Raw genomic sequence first — 16,284 nt, forward strand, 5'->3', positions numbered from 1 at the left:
GAGCATTTAGACAGAGGGTGAATACAGGTATATTCAGACAGACAGTATGAGAAAAGTAATGGGTTTTTTTTAACATTAAAGCCACTGAACACACACACAGTTGTTTTCAGTTATTCTGGCTGATTAGACCTCTGCTTGGGTTAAGGGTGTGCGGGGCTTTGATGGAAATTTGATTGGAATGTATGAGGTCATAAACATCCATCTATCAATAAGAATGATAAGGGTGTCCTTTATCCCGCCTTAACAGGTGAAACAAAGCTAACAGGAGACTCAGGAAGATGTCAGTCAATCACAGTAAACACACCCACACAGTCCTGAGAAGAGGTCTAATCATCTAGTTAACTGAAAACATCTGTGCGGTCTACTTTAAAACAACTAGAAACTGCTGCCTTGACTTACACAAACTAAATTTATCACAATTTACTGTCTTCTAGGTCAATGGGTGTGATCGTTCCCATTTTATTTGATTACTATTCCTAAATTTAGGTCTTTTTCACTAAACAAATGTTGTGTGTAACAGTAATAAAAGACCAGGTATATAATAAAATAAATGATGTCTGAATTCCATTCAGCAGCTGGGGTTCGGAGCACTCATTAATGTTAACATCAACAGCTGTGCTTTCCCTGCCCGACAAGTGTGTGCTGTAAAAAAGGCCTGCAGATGCACTTTTTTTATAAATCATCATGATTATGGATAACTGTTCAGATAGGACAAACATCTGTTGACAGAAGGGCTATAAAACAATGTCAGTGACCACAACCACGAGAGGTCCTTGAGCATACGATCATGAGTGTGCACAAGAAATATTGATCTGCGATGTGTTTGCAAAACTCCTTAATTTTTTTCGGTCAGGAATTTTCCTTGAGCACGTTGAAATGATTGAGCTTTTGCAGCAGATTTCAGACAGACCGTATGCACTGTATAGCATTTTATGCTAATATCCTGAAAAATCAGTAATAAGAAACATGCTATTGCAGTTGCTTGACTATGCGGATAGTTTAATCGTGCAATTAATTCAATACTGTGAATATGAGTGATGTTATTTTTTTTTAATGATAAGCATAGGCTACACTACCTAAATCAAATGTATTCACATGCATTTGGGACGTAAATAAAAACAGAATACAATGATTTGCAAATCCTTTCCAAACTATATTCAACTACATACACCACAAAGACAAGATATTTAATGCTCAAACTGATAAACTTTATTGTTTTTTTGCAATTGAAATATTCAACATTTTGAATAATATGTTACATCACCTTTCCTTTTTACAACACTCACTAGGTGTCTGGGAACTGAGGACACTAATTGTTGAAGCTTTGTCTGTGGAATTCTTTCCCATTCTTGCATAATGAATGACTTAAGTTGTTCAGCGGTCCAGGGTCTCTAGAGAAAAAAGTGCAGGCACTTAGGTGGGTTTGAAAACGTTAAAAAGCCTTTATTTTAGTGGGTACAATTTAAAAAACACCAAAGTGTGTTGGCCTGCGCCTTCCTCAGGTGTATGAAGACAAGAGACACATCCGAGCAATTTTAGTAAAATCAAGTTCAGCTGTGAATCCTTAGATCTGTGCAGTACTCCTCCAGGCCTGCAGGAGGACCCGGCACAAACAGTCTAGAGCAGGGATGTCAAAGTCAAATACATCAGAGGGCCAAAAAAACAAATTTGCTACAAGCCGAGGGCCGGACTGGTTCAATGTTTATTAAAACATATTAAAATGATTGCATATCACCTATTGAACCAAGACCAAACACAGTGTACTGTATTTTATTTAATGATTAAATGAATAATCCAATATTTTTGTATGGCTCTGTCAGTAATTTCAAGTGAAAACATTTTTCAACAGACTCACAGGCAAAAACAAACTTCCTTCAAAGAGAAAACATATGTCCTGTACATTAAATGACTAAAGCAATATTTTCTTATGACTTTAGTGATTTCAAGGAAAATATTTTCAACAGGTAAACAGCAAAAAAGAAATTGTCCTTCAAAAATAAAATGTGTTCCTTAATATCAAGATAAAGACACACAGCTTTGTGAACATGCACTCTGCCTCCCACCGAGCTTCAAACACCCCTTCGGTTTAGCCATTATTGGGGAGGGGGGGTGCTGAAAGTTGAGGCGGCCCACTTGCGGTGCTGCAGTGAGTTCGCAGGCTACCGTTGCAATGTGGGTAATGTAGTTTTGGTGCGTGAAAAACACCAGCAGGCGGCTGTGGCGTGCGGGCCGGTTCTAATACTAATCAAACATCATCCCGGGGGCCAAGATAATTCATCCGTGGGCCGGATCTGGCCCGCGGGCCTTGACTTTGACACCCATGGTCTAGAGGCACCATCAGGGTCCACATTGAGCTGGATTGATTTTTGTATGGTCTCCATTTTGGAATCCATGGTTTATGTTAGATTGTTATATTTGTATCTTGTTAATGGTCAAATAGTCTGTCTATTGGCTCTGATTATTTCAGAGGTAGAATTTCTTCAGGACCCCGATCAGTGGCAGTTTAAGGTGGTCAGGGGCCCCTAAGCTACTGTTTGTTTGGGCCCCCCACATAATTAATCATGCGTTATCAGAAATAAACCCGCTAGAACAGAAGAAGAGTCCACACTAGAAAAATCCTGTCAATGTAGGAATTTTTTTCAGTAGATCTTGGCCTCGCTGTTCTTTCAGTCGTTGTGCTTTTTTTTTTCGTGCTCTGCTATCACATTTCCTTTCTGACATTTTGCCGCTCTACTATCTAGTAACAGTGAGTGACGTATCATTTGACAACAAAGCTGACCTTAAGAACCACATAATGGCAGCTGATTGGGTAAATGTGTCACATATCTATCCAATCAACAAATTAATTTTTTAAAAAAATTCTAAGGGCCCTTATAGGAGGCAAGTTTTTTACCCACTGTAGAAAAAAAAAAAATTTTTTTTTTAAATAGTCTGGCCAATCCTTCACACACAAGGCCCCTAGGCTGCAGCCTAGGCCAGCCTGTGCATTAATCCACCTCTGACCCCAATGGTGCTTCTAGATGCAGGAGAGATGATACAGACTGCATCATTAAACAGTCTTTACAGTCTATTGTGTGATCCCGTAGATGCTGCAGATGGTCTCTAGTTTATTTGATCTGCATTCGGATAAAAAAAAAAAAAAGAAGATTGCAATAATCTGGAAAAATGCTGAATCTCAAAGCCAATAATCTCTTAATCCTTGAAATGAAGAAGGAACTATTTGATTATGCACATAACTCAAATGTATTGAAATGAGTTGGTGCTGGTTTCAAGAAATAGTCTCTAGTAGTCATGAATAAATTCACCTGGAAAGTTTAAAGATTGTTGTTTTATGTTTTATCTACGTTTTTTCTGAATTAGGTCTCTATTATTAGCCAGTTTTTTTGTTTTTTCAGTGATGCTTTGCTGTCTCCTGATCATTAAATAGGCCCACGGATAGCGAATGTTCTTAAATAACAGCTACTATAATGAGCGTTAGGCTTCTTACTCTTTATATGCAGTCAACACCTCTCATCGTCTCCTCAAAATCCAAACGACGCGTCTTTACAAGCTCCTCCAGTCCGTTTCATTAACTGTGCTCCGCTCCTTGTTTGTACTCCGACCCCGGCGACGTCACAAGGCGGAAGTGGAGACGGAAATACTCAGTCAGCAGCTACAGGTGCAGTCTTCAGTCAGGACATGTCAGTCACAAATCACAGCCTCTCTGTCAAGATGTTGAAGGCGGTTATTTTAATCGGAGGCCCCCAGAAAGGTAAGAATATAACCGTCGTTGTCGTGTTGCAGCTGTGCTTGGTTAAAGCGAAGCTAGGTTGCTAAGGCTAACAAGTACTGTAAAGAGCCGCTGAGCTTGTTTATGACTGACGTGGCACTACACAAACAAAACAACAACATTTCACACACAAGCGGGATATTTGTAAGACCACAACACTAACTGACAACATGTAAATAACAACAGTGCAGGTAGCGTTGACAGTTAACAGCTGGAACTGCTTTATTTAACCCTACCTGCTATTGTCGCCCATTGCCTATCAGAGCCATCGTGGCAAGTGAACGTACTCCACTGAAAAAACAAACATGTATTTTATTATTTTTGTTGATTTACTATAAGAATAAGTGATGTAATGCATTCAATCGTGGTTTTAGGACACACTTCAATTCGGCATATATCAGTCCACCATGCAGTTAATAATATAAAGATGAGTTTAGTGCAAACCAAGTGCCTGGTGGTCACTTCTGTGTATCCCCAAACCCCTAAAGCTTAACACTTTATTGTCCATAAAGACGGGCATTCACAAATGCCACTATAATCCAGTTAAGGGCTCTAAGTTTTGGAGCACAGCTGACATGATGAGGGAAGAATGAACTGCATTGTAATCTGATTTGCAAGTAATCCTTGACATGGCTTTGCAGGCACCAGGTTCAGGCCGCTGTCATTTGAAGTGCCCAAACCCTTGTTTCCTGTAGCTGGTGTGCCCATGCTGCAGCATCACATTGAGGCCTGTGCCAAGGTGAGTGTCATTGCAATGCCACAGTCATGGACGGTTATGAGAGAATGGGCCCCTGGGGCACAGGCATGTAAGAGGCCCCCCCCCACACAAGACACCCACATTCAAAGAGTCTACTTTTAGTTGTATTGTAGTCATTTTTGGTCTCTTTGTGGTCATTGTGCACATATTTTGAAGTTGTTTCGTATGTCTGCGCAATTGTTTTTCATTTCTGTGATTGTTTTGCATCTTTTTGTGGCGGTATTGCATTTTACGTTTCTTTCTTTTTTCAATAATTTTGTGTGTCTTTGTCTTCATATTTTTTATCTCTATGTGGTCGTTTTTTGTCTATTTTCAGCCATTTAGCACCTCTTTGTCATTGTTTCGCATCCCTATAGTCATTTTGTCTCTATGTCAGGGGTGTCAAACTGATCCAGTAAAGGGCCTCTGTGGCTGCAGGTTTTCATTCCAACCAAGCAGGAACACACCTGACTCAACTTACTCAATCACCTGAACTGTCTTCACACAGTTAATTTGTTGGACCAGGTGTGTTTTTGATTGGTTGGAATGAAAACCTGCAGCCACACGGCCCTTTACTGGATCAGTTTGACACCCTTGCTCTATGTGGTCATTTTTGGTCATTGTGTGTATAAAGAGTCAGGGCCCCTGGGCCTTTGCCCGGTCAGCCCATTCAGTAATCCATCCATAATTATATTCATTGTGCAGCGGAGTTTTAACAAAAGTATACAATGTAGGGCGATTCTGGCAGCTAAAGTAACGCTGTAAATACCCTTTATATTCCAGTTAGAGTGTTAGTAAAGAGTTATAAATTAGGGTTAAATTAAAATAGTAAAGAGCATGTCTGCTTAGTTGCTGAGTGGTGTTAATAATTTATTTCCCTGTGGGCTGTGATGCAGCACACAGCAGCAGCCCGTAATGAAATCAGTCCAATAATAAATATCTTTTGTGTCACAAGGTACCGAATATGAAGGAGATTTTGCTCATCGGCTTTTATCAGCCCAATGAAGAACTGACCAGATTCCTATGTAATGCACAGCAGGAGTTCAAAATTTCCATCAGGTAAACAACAGAGCTCAACACAGGTAAACAACAGAGATCTTAGCTACCTCACTAAGAGAGATAGTTTCTTGCATACGGAGCATTTGTAGAAATGACTTATTAACTTCTTATGCTGTGTAAGGGGGTAGGGACAGTTTTGACAGTTTACTGCAGAACTCCTTTCTGTTTTTTAAATTACACATCATTCAGTGAAGAATAGACGCCAGTTTGAAAAATGTTTCTGTTTCTCAGAAGCTCTGAACTTTAATGGTATTTGAAAACATTTCTTTGTTTAATTGCTTCTTCTTTTTAAGTATTTAGTATATTATATTTGTACAAGTGGTGGTGCTTTCCCTGCTCTGTCCTGCTGAATGCCTGCAGGTATACTATTCTTCCTGACTCTGCACCACAGGTATTTGCAGGAGTATGCAGCCCTTGGCACCGGAGGCGGCATCTATCACTTCAGAGATCAGATTGTTTCTGGCAGTCCAGAGGCTTTCTTTGTTCTTAATGCTGATGTTTGCTCAGCGTTTCCTCTCACAGAGATGCTCAGCTTCCAGAAGGAACATGGAGAACCAAACAGCTTTGTTATCCTTGGAACAACTGTGAGATTTACTTATGGACTTATTACTTTCTTTGATAAAACTTTTATAAAATGTAGTAAAAATAACTCCTAAATCTTTTATTTCTGTTTTTATTTATTCATTGTATTTAGGTTTATAGAATGCTGAACATGAGGAAATATCATATCTCGGTTTTTAGATGTCAAAATTTGATGCATCCTTAATTTTATTCCTGTTTTTCTCTCACCAGGCAAACAGAAAGCAATCCATGAATTATGGCTGTATTGTTGAAAACGAGGAAACAAATGAGGTATTTAACCTTTCTATCTTAAATTCCTTAACAGTCACTTATTACTATTTCACCTTGAAATAACAACTACTCCTCTTTTCCATTCAGGTCTTGCATTATGTGGAAAAGCCGAGCACATTTGTGAGCGATATCATAAACTGCGGCATATACCTCTTTAACCCAGAAATCTTCCAGCACATCGGCACCGTTTTCCAGAAGAACCAACAGGACATGTTGTTGTGAGTTGAAGCTCTCCCTTATGGGGATCTGTGTGTGGGAGTGTATGAATACCATTTATTCCATTTCTTTGGTTCTCTTCATTTGTCCTTTTTCCTTCCTTTCTTCTCCCTGCTGTGATTTCTGTTTGCTCACACAATCATCAGATATCCATACGATGGGTAAGTCGGTGCATTTAGGCTGCACGGCGTAGTAATAGAGCACTTAGTGTATGGTGTGAGCTGTAGAAAGACAACTCATGATAAGGCTGGGATTGCACAGGGTGCTTTTGTGAATGTTGCCTGTGCCCTTTTTCCGTGCACTTTTTTTTCGCCAAATTATGAACTTCTCACTGTGCAAACATCTTGTTTTTTATTTAATGATGTGTTTTTTTGTGTCTTTTGGTGAATTTTGTCCTTGAAACAGGCACTACATGGTCTTTGCCTGTCAAAGCTTAAATGAATAGTTTGACATTTTGGTTAACATGCTTATTTACTTTCTATCGGCGAGGTTAGATGAGAAGATTAATGTCATATCTGTTTTGTAAACACGAAGCTATGGCCAGCAATTAGCTTAGCTTAGCACAAATACTGGAAATGGGCAACTAGCTAGCATGCCTCTGTCCAAGGGTAAAAAAAAATCTGCCTACTGGGACCATTAATTAACACTTGTTTGTTTAATCAATAGAAAACCAAAAGGGCAAAAATTGCAATTTGTTATTTTACAGTGGTTTATGTGCTGGACTATTTCTTGGTTGTCTTGCTACTGCTCAGAGTAAAGAGACAGTCTGTGACATAACCTACATACAATCTATGATTACACCTTGGTTTTTGTACAGATTCACAAACTAAGAGATATGCTTATAAGTGAACCTTAGAGGTGTTTGTAGGTGCATTTTGTTACTCTTTAATCAGTTTCTGCAAAGGAATACAGAATCTGTAAGCAACGGGACAAGATTTGGGTAGCGGAAGCAGTCTGGTTTCTATTTGTAGTTCCAAGTGATATTTAACGATCACGTCTGAGCAGGGTTTGGTTGCATGCAGGTAAACAGTCCGTGTGGGGAGCAGAAGAGGCGGAACACTGGCGGTTATGCAATCACTGAACGCACAGGCTTTTGTCTGACAATGATTTAGCTTTTCATTAGCTTTTTCTTATTATTTTTATCTGCATTCATATGCAGATTAAATAATAATCTGATGATACCATCTCTCAAAGCCAACACCATTACGGCCTCTTTAGTTGCTAATCAGACCATAAACAATTATGGCGCTCGGGGGAGGAAGTCTTGGACCAGATATCCGCTGACTACAATATGGAAATATTATTATATAATAATATCATATAAGCTCTACGAGCGGTTTCCAGTATTTGTGCTGTAGCTTTATATTTAATGGACAGATATGAGTCAAGTTGATTTATCTAGCACATTTGATACGACAGGTATAGACTCAATGTACTTTAAATAAATTGAAATAGGCTAAGATAGCGCATGACAAAATCATATAAGATTAGAACATATAGGATAAGAAATTATATATAAAAAACATAACAGATACCATAAAAACATATATAAGAAGGTTTTATAGTGAAAAGTGAATAAGATGAAGAGGTATTATTAGTATTAAAAAAAGGGAATAATAACAATTATACTGTTTTACCCATTAACCACACATTTAGTATATAGATATATGTTTTTAGTCTGCTTTTAAAAGAAGAAACTGTTGTAGCCGATCTTAGTTTGTATGGTAGAGTATTCCAGAGAGTAGGACCATAATGACTAAGAGGATCAATCTTCTCATTTCACTCTGTCAGAGAGGAAATACCATTTTACCAAAATGTCAAACTTTTGCCTTAAGTTATAGAGTAAAGACAAAATTCACTTGCGATAACATATCTGTAGGTAAAAAAGACATCCTTTGTCTGGTTTAAAAAATAACCCCATTGTAACTTGCTCTCCTGAGTATTAAACACTGCATCCTGCATTTTGCAACGGCCTGTTCATCTTCTTAAGGGCAAGCACTTAACTGACTTTCTCACTTATATTTTTATTTACTTCGAAGTTTCCTCTGTTGTTTCTTGAGGTTGGCTATCAAAGAGTAAGATAGTACATAGCTTTCAGTTAATGAAACTTTATGTTACACAGTTGCCAGTGAGAGTTATGTAATGGTCTCGTATCTGACGTTTTGCTCCATTTGTTAGTTGCTACTCTCTGAGCTGTGCTTTTCTTCTGACTTCTTGTCTAATCACAGCCTAAATGTGCATGTGGACAGACTGCACCCTGGTCCCTCACAGAAGCCATAATAAGACATGGGATCGATATATGGATGTATTTTTGATTTGACACTTGTGTTTTTTTTCACTTTTTGTGTTTGGAAATGTCCACTGTGGTGTAGCTGACCTAAACCACACTGTGCATAATTCGGCTGCTCACATCAATAGCACTTAAATCAAGCTTGTTACTGAATCAGCAAAAGTGTTGAACCCATCAGATAAACTTGATAGCAATGAGAAGGGTTATACTGCTAAATCTCTAGGGCAGCACTTTGCCTCTAACCACATCCCCTCCTTTTTGGTAAAACTTTCGATTATCGGTGCAGTCTTTTAAAATATTCTTTTCATCAATATTTAACACCCTGTTTCATCTCGGGGCTCTCACAATACACTATGCCAGAGACCCTGATTAATATGGAACATGTAGACTCTTCTACTTAAGTTTTAGATCACTAGGTAATCAACCCAGCACTGACACCATCAAAGTTAGCATCACTGATGCATTTTAATCCACGGCTCTCTTTTAATTCTATGAAGGGTTGGATTAGAGGGCAATACATTCTTGTTTTTCTTTGGCATTTAGACAACTTTGGAGGTAATGGTGCCAGTGGGTTAGTTTTGCACATAACTGGATATTTTAGAATTATATAAAAAAAAATAGAATTGTAAAGAGAAAGCAAACTCATCCTCAGTTCTTTAAGTATTGTTATTTTCTTTGCTGGCATGATTTATAGTGCAAGAAAATTATAATACAACACATATTTTATATTTAAATTGTTCATTAGATAGTCAAGAGAATGGCAGAGTTGGTCACTAGAGATTTAAAATGGGTACGTGTGGGCTGTAGAGGGAGAACCCTTGCAGTATTTCATCATTTTCTTAGTATTCTTCAAAAAAAGAGAGAAAATATCAACATAATGGCAGTGTATTTTATAAGTTAATATCTATTTTTCTTGGATTTCATTTTAACCTCTAACTTTGTGCATAAATTGTATTATAATAAATGATGCCCCTGGCTCTGGTTTGGAACTCAGTGCCATAAACTGATGCTCTGTCTCTTGCAGAGAGGAGCCAACCAACGGCTGGCACCGAGCAGAGGCCATCAGGCTGGAGCAGGACATTTTTACTGCCCTGGCAGGGCAGGGCAAGCTGTACGTCTATAAAACCCTCAGCTTCTGGAGCCAGATTAAATCTGCAGGGTGAGTGCACATGTCATACATGCTGTCACATTCAACAGGACAAAAATGTGTCTTTGTGACAACCCGGTAGCCTGTAAAAAGGTTGAAGGAAGAAACCGAAACAATGGACTGTAATACATATAGGCTTCAATAGTATCTAGAAAAAATAAATGTGTCCATTTTGAGCTCATCTCGCCACTGTATTTATATTAGCTGACATCTTCTGGTTGGTTGGTCGGTCGATTGTTTGGTCAATATTCTCTTGTCCGGCCACATTCTCATTAGACAGACAATCGCTGGTGTTACTTCTAAAAGGCCGTGTCCATGAGAGCATTTTATCCCAGCTGAAAATGCCAGACGCACTTCTGAAAAAGCCCAGCAGAGATCACAATCGTTGTTTCCAGTCAAGATCCCTTGATCCTGCGAGTCTTACAATCTTGTGCGAGATTTCCTTTGCCGTGCATCCGCGGATGTAAAAATGTCGGCACAATACAGTAAGGTAGAATACCTGCTCTAGATGAAGGGAAGGCTCGAGCTCATAGGGGGAGAGGACCGATATATACCTGAAAAAAATCCAAACGTGCACTGCTCAATGCAGAATAGATGCTCAGCAGCTTGTCACTGCTGGTGTTTGTAGCAGAGTGTAGAAGAAGAATTTAAAAAAAGAAAAAAACAGGTGAAAACGCTTTGGTGGACACAAAATGCTATGAGGTAAAGTGCTCTCAGTGCAGTGTGGGTGATTTAGTTCATCTAAAGATAAAGTGCAGGGTTTTTTCCCCCCCATCGCCCAATCGATTGGTTCAAGAGCAGCTAGAATTTCATTCCACCAAGAATTTCTTTGGTTGACTACAGCCCTATTCTTTCTGAAGCTATTAACATTTAAAATGTGTTTTGAACACCAAAACAATACATTCTTGCCCTTATCAAAAAGACACAGTGAGATATTGATGTTTGTTGTTTTTCCCAGGTCTGCAATCTATGCCAGTCGGTTGTACCTTAACCAGTATCACACTACTCATCCTGAAAGACTTACCTCAAATAAGGAGGGAGGGCCCAAAATAAGTGGTAAGATTCATCAATCATCTGTAGCTTTGTTCCTTTCTTATATTGGAGACAAATCTAATCATACCTTTTCTCATTTCGCTAGGTAATGTCTATATTCATCCTACAGCCAACATTGACCCCTCTGCTATGGTAAAATTTGACACCTTAAATACATAGAATTGAACAGGTGCCTTAAACAGGTGGCATGTCTTACTTTTGTTTTTCCTTTATTATTCCAGTTGGGTCCCAATGTCTCCATTGGCACTGGAGTGACTATTGGTGCTGGGGTCAGAGTTCGAGAATCCGTCATCCTTCATGGTGCAACTCTTCAGGTGAGCCCCTGTGAAATAGTGAAATAGACTTTGTGAGACAGCACAGAATTTACATGCCGAAGACAAAGGTAAAGCAATGTCCGCGGTCTGGACTGTTTTTCACAGTGAAAAAAGACACGGGAATTGCTAAATGCAAATATATATATATGTAAGCGCTCGGTACATAAAAAATGATATAAAGTAAAAAGATAAATTAAATTTGTGTTAAAAGAAATACTTCTGTTCTAATACTGTAATTAAGCACTATTCTATAGATGTTTTGATACAATTTGATCACTCAAATTAAGAACCGCCATCGAGAAGTTCACAAACAATACCAGGATCAATCTAACGGGCAGCCTAAACCTCAAGCTATACAACAAATGTTCGACGAAACAAGGACATTTAGCAAATACAGGGCCAAGGCCAAGTTGATCACAAGTAAATAATAGAGATAATTGCTCTCGACGATCAACAATTTTCCGGTTGATAGGGCACATTGAGCCCAAGTCCCCGCTACTTTTCCGTCCAATGCTGTATTCAAAAAGCAACATGTCCTGCTTCATTGTCCCGGCCAAAGCGGCACATAAATACCTTTTTTGGCTTCATGTACATCTGTCAATATTAAAGTCTTTTCTCTGCTGCAGCACATGTGGGCGACGAAATAGGATCCTATGCGAGAAAAAAGAAATGCTTCTAATGAAACTGCCACTAATGAAGTAAGCCTCGGTTTTAGTGTCAGATGGAAGCATCGTTTCAGTGTTAAGTACATTTGAGAACATTGAGCTGGGAAATGTGCAAAGACTACAGCGTCTGTTATAAATATTTGCAGGTTATAGTCAGAACATCCTGAACATTCCTGATATTGTTGTTGTTCAGATAGAACTTGAAATAGACTTGTGTGTCTAGTGTTGTTACTGGTTGCCTGGTGGAAACACCGTTCACTCAGTGTTTCAAATGACACTATATATAGGTATTCTGTATATACACACATTAGTTGTGACATCACAACCGTACAGCAGTGCTGACGGCTCGTTAAAAGGCACAGTTTCGGAATACGGGCTGTGTGCATTTCTCTGTGGATTGAGCGTTTTGACATTTCCACAGTATTTATATAGCACCTAGACCTGCTTTATAATCAAAAAAAGACATTGAAATCTCTCATTAATGGGAACAGCAGATTTGCTGAAAATATTAACCTCAGTCTGAGTTTCATTTTGTAATTAAACTGGAACTCAAACTGAGTGAGCTGAAGGCAAATTTATCTGCCCATTCACTGCTGCTGACATCTTAACATTTTATTAGAAACATTATCCACACTTCAGCAGTGACTTTGTCTAGAATTTATCTTTAAGCTCTTCTGTCACACCAGAAATATTGTTGCCTGTGCCTCTCACAAAGATGTCATTCTTAACGATTTGGCTGGCATAATTTAATCCCATCATGTCTCCGGTGATGACTGGGTGTCTCCAAAATGGATTTCGAATGCGGGTGACTTATTGACTTTCACTACGTACTGTCTAAAAGGACAATTTGTTAGTGGAACTATACATATAAATAAACACTACCTGTTTCTACTCTGAAATTATACGTACTCTGATTTTGCCACGCTCACTGTTTATTCACATGTAGGAACATCATCTAACACTGCACATATGGATAACTAAAACCCTTTGAATTTTTCCTGTAGGATCACTGCTGTGTTTTGAACAGCATTGTGGGATGGGACAGCACTATTGGCAAGTGGGCAAGAGTAGAAGGAACCCCAAGTGACCCAAACCCCAATGATCCCTTCGCAAAGATTGACAGCGAGACCCTCTTCAGAGATGGAAAGCTCACACCCTCAATTACAATTCTCGGTAAGCATGCTCTGACACTTGCATTCCTCCAATGCATTGTTAAATATTCATTATATTCAGTATCGTAATTGTATTTTTCTCTTGAGCATTTTTCAAAAGTTCTTTTCAGAAAGGAAAAGTTATAAGATTAATGAGGGAAATGCTTGCATTTTCTAAATTTTGGTTGCTTAGACAAGGGTTACTTCTGGGCCCAATGCTGGGATACGTCCCAGTTGTTGTCTCAAGCATGTATTTGAATAGTAATTTGACATATTTGTGTGTGCATTTCTCTTTACATTTTCTAACAATAAGTGGCCAACATGGCTCGATAAATATACAGAAAGCATTACTGAATTATACATGTCATTATCTCCACCTTAGTGCTGCTAAGTGTTTATTGTTTTTGCATTATACTTCCCAGAGGTCACCTGTCAAAACAGTGCATCCAATACTAGAGGGTCTTTGTCTATTATAGTCTATTAATATTTGATTTTCTCTGTTTTATCACAGTTCTACTCTTGAGGGTTCTTTTTCTTCATTTCAAATAAACCAGAAATATGTAATATTTATATTATATAATGTATTGTGTCATCTGTGCTGTATACACTACCCAGTTTAAATATGAATATTAATAATAGCTTTTTCCTCATCAGGTTGTAACGTGACCATCCCCTCCGAGGTGATTGTACTCAACTCTATCGTCCTCCCGCACAAAGACCTCAACCGCAGCTTCAAAAACCAAATTATTCTCTAGTTAATCTTCTTCACGCTTCTGTCCACTCACTGTCACTGATGAAGGATGCAGCTGGACGCACGCCGACACTGCCTCTGAGTTACTGTATATAAGATGTCAAAAGTGAAGATATGGGGCATTCATTATATAGTTTTGAAAGATAGATTTTTATATATTTGTCCTCGAGCCTTTATGCATCATTGGGTGTCAGCAAGAGTAGAGGGGCTAATCATGCATGTTGATTGACCTTGAAAAGTGCTGTCATGCTGGAGGTTTATATTGTTTTTTTATTAACTTTACTGAACTGTAAAATTACCGCAGACACTAGTGTAATATATTTGCTTGGATGTTATAATTTGATGTTAAAAACAAAGCTGAAAGACAACCACGCCCTGTTTTCTCAAGGGCATCCTTCACAAACTTAAGACGTGTTACTTCAGCGTGAGAAGAGGAGTTATTACAAAATAAAAAATCCTGCCTACTGACTGTGTTAATTTTTAGAGGTGATTATTTATGTGGAGCTCTGATTAAAACAGTTTAGCATTTTCTTTGTTTGTCTCAAAAATTGGCTTCCAACTAAATAAATCAGCGGGCTTGAGATTTACATTGCAATCAAGTAATGTAGCCTTTTTAAAATGTGAACTTAGCAGGGGGCCTTGAGACTCAGCTGATATAAGCAGCAACAGCAGATGCCTAAATTGTGCATCCGCAATCACTGGAGAAGCTGTTCCAATTCATGGATACAGCACATTAACATTTACTTATTAAGCCCTCGAGCACTCATGATCACTTCAGCACTTTTGTTCCAATTATTGCAAAGAGAGTGTCTATTAAGGCGCGATGTAAATTGTGATACAGGAACTACTGCATAATATATTTTAATCAAGTCTCTTCATAGTCTACCCTCCAGTGAAAGGGAAAAACAAGTGAATCTACTTTTATTTTTGATATAGTTTATTTCTGTTTTTTCATGTAGGTGCCTGTGCTTTCCATTGTTGATTCAGGTGCCTTACTGCCTTGTGCCAGTCTAGGGCCCCCCATTACAGTGTCCTTTTGGTGGGAGGTCCAACAGTCGGGCTAAAGCCCCCATGCTCTTCACATGAAAACTCATGGGATCCAATAGGCTTTCCACTCACATATTTTGGCTTCTCTGCTCCTTATGTTTTTGTGATAGATTTTTTTTGAAAAGGTTGATTTCATTCTTGATTCCCCATTTGTAGGTTGCCTGTTACATTCATTGTTAACACCTGACAGCTAGAGATTTTCTGATTAATCATTTATTAATATTACAATTTGAGAAAAACATATACTGTCTTGAATCACCCTGAAGTGGTTTAATTAGCAAAAATGACCTGCTCAGTCTACAATATCCCGCTTATTACGTAGCTACTTACTAAAGAAATCAATAATTTGACTCAAAATAGTGATTTACAAATTATTATGTTGATTAAAAAAATTGTCCTCCAGAGTCCATGGTCAAAATAGCAATGGCCTGTTTTCATAGCAGCGTTACGATATTCAGAAATAACAGGCCGTAAAATGCTCTAATTGACTGTTCAGAATCGAATATTCAACAAAGTCGTGTAATAAAACAAAACAGCGGCATTGGCAATACTAGTCTGTGCAATCTGAAGTCACAAGCTGAGAAAAATGAAGAAAATGTCATACTAGTATGCAGTGTTTACTTAAATAAACAATGTTTTACACCATATTACATCAGATTGCCTTTTTTTTCTGTCCAAGAAATGTTTGAATCCAGAGTGGGGCATATAGTAAAAGTCCAAAACCCCATTTGTGCTGCAGTTATCTATACTTTTTTTTTTGCTGGTCACTAAGCATCTCCACAGGAAACACTGCATGCACTCTATGTTTCAGTAAAATGCATGCAAACTTGTTTTTAATTCTTTTTTTCTTTAAAACAGCTGTTTGCAGGATGCATAGCATTGACGTAATGTTTCTATTTGTGAGTATGTTTTTACTGTGACTGATTGTGACTGATTAATAACTAATGTGACTATGAAAACAAAGTCAACTTTGTCATAGTGCTGTTCATACACAAGGCTACAACTAACAGCCGTAATAGTAATTTTGTTGATAAAGCTAAGTTATCAAGACCTACAATGTTATGTCTTCATAATAAAGCCGACAGCAATAACAAATTAGCTCGGTAATAAGCCAACATAAAATGTTACATAATAAGTCAGTTATCTAGCTTTGATTTGGCCACCAACATAAATTCACATATTGATGTAAAACCACGTCTTTCAATGAAGGTCAATTTCGTAAATAAAATGCAAA

General features: G+C 38.3%; 1 protein-coding gene across 2 annotated transcripts; it reads left to right on the forward strand.

Moving 5' to 3' along the window:
• The first annotated feature begins 3,633 nt into the window (after positions 1 to 3,633).
• gmppaa (GDP-mannose pyrophosphorylase Aa) lies at positions 3,634 to 15,501 on the forward strand. Of its 2 annotated transcripts, XM_083922271.1 has the most exons (13): positions 3,634 to 3,751; positions 4,411 to 4,508; positions 5,461 to 5,564; positions 5,956 to 6,148; positions 6,357 to 6,416; positions 6,504 to 6,634; positions 6,779 to 6,793; positions 9,947 to 10,081; positions 11,028 to 11,125; positions 11,208 to 11,254; positions 11,344 to 11,436; positions 13,106 to 13,274; positions 13,907 to 15,501. In XM_083922271.1, the coding sequence occupies exons 1-13, from the start codon at positions 3,679 to 3,681 to the stop codon at positions 14,005 to 14,007; spliced, it is 1,317 nt and encodes a 438-aa protein (XP_083778397.1). In that variant the 5' UTR covers positions 3,634 to 3,678; the 3' UTR covers positions 14,008 to 15,501. The 2 variants fall into 2 exon arrangements, with proteins under 2 accessions (XP_083778397.1, XP_083778398.1); XM_083922272.1 differs by lacking the exon at positions 6,779 to 6,793.
• The last annotated feature ends 783 nt before the right edge of the window (positions 15,502 to 16,284 follow it).

The sequence above is a fragment of the Echiichthys vipera genome (assembly GCF_963691815.1).
Source record: "Echiichthys vipera genome assembly, chromosome: 10".
In the NCBI taxonomy this organism is placed as follows: Eukaryota; Metazoa; Chordata; class Actinopteri; order Perciformes; family Trachinidae; genus Echiichthys; species Echiichthys vipera.

Excerpts from the sequence above, each read along its gene's own strand:
- gmppaa (XM_083922271.1), top strand. The coding sequence starts at position 3,679 with ATGTCAGTCACAAATCACAGCCTCTCTGTCAAGATGTTGAAGGCGGTT. Across the intron at positions 6,149-6,356 it reads TTGTTATCCTTGGAACAACT|GCAAACAGAAAGCAATCCAT; the intron begins GTGAGATTTACT and ends TTCTCTCACCAG. Across the intron at positions 11,126-11,207 it reads GGGAGGGCCCAAAATAAGTG|GTAATGTCTATATTCATCCT; the intron begins GTAAGATTCATC and ends TCATTTCGCTAG.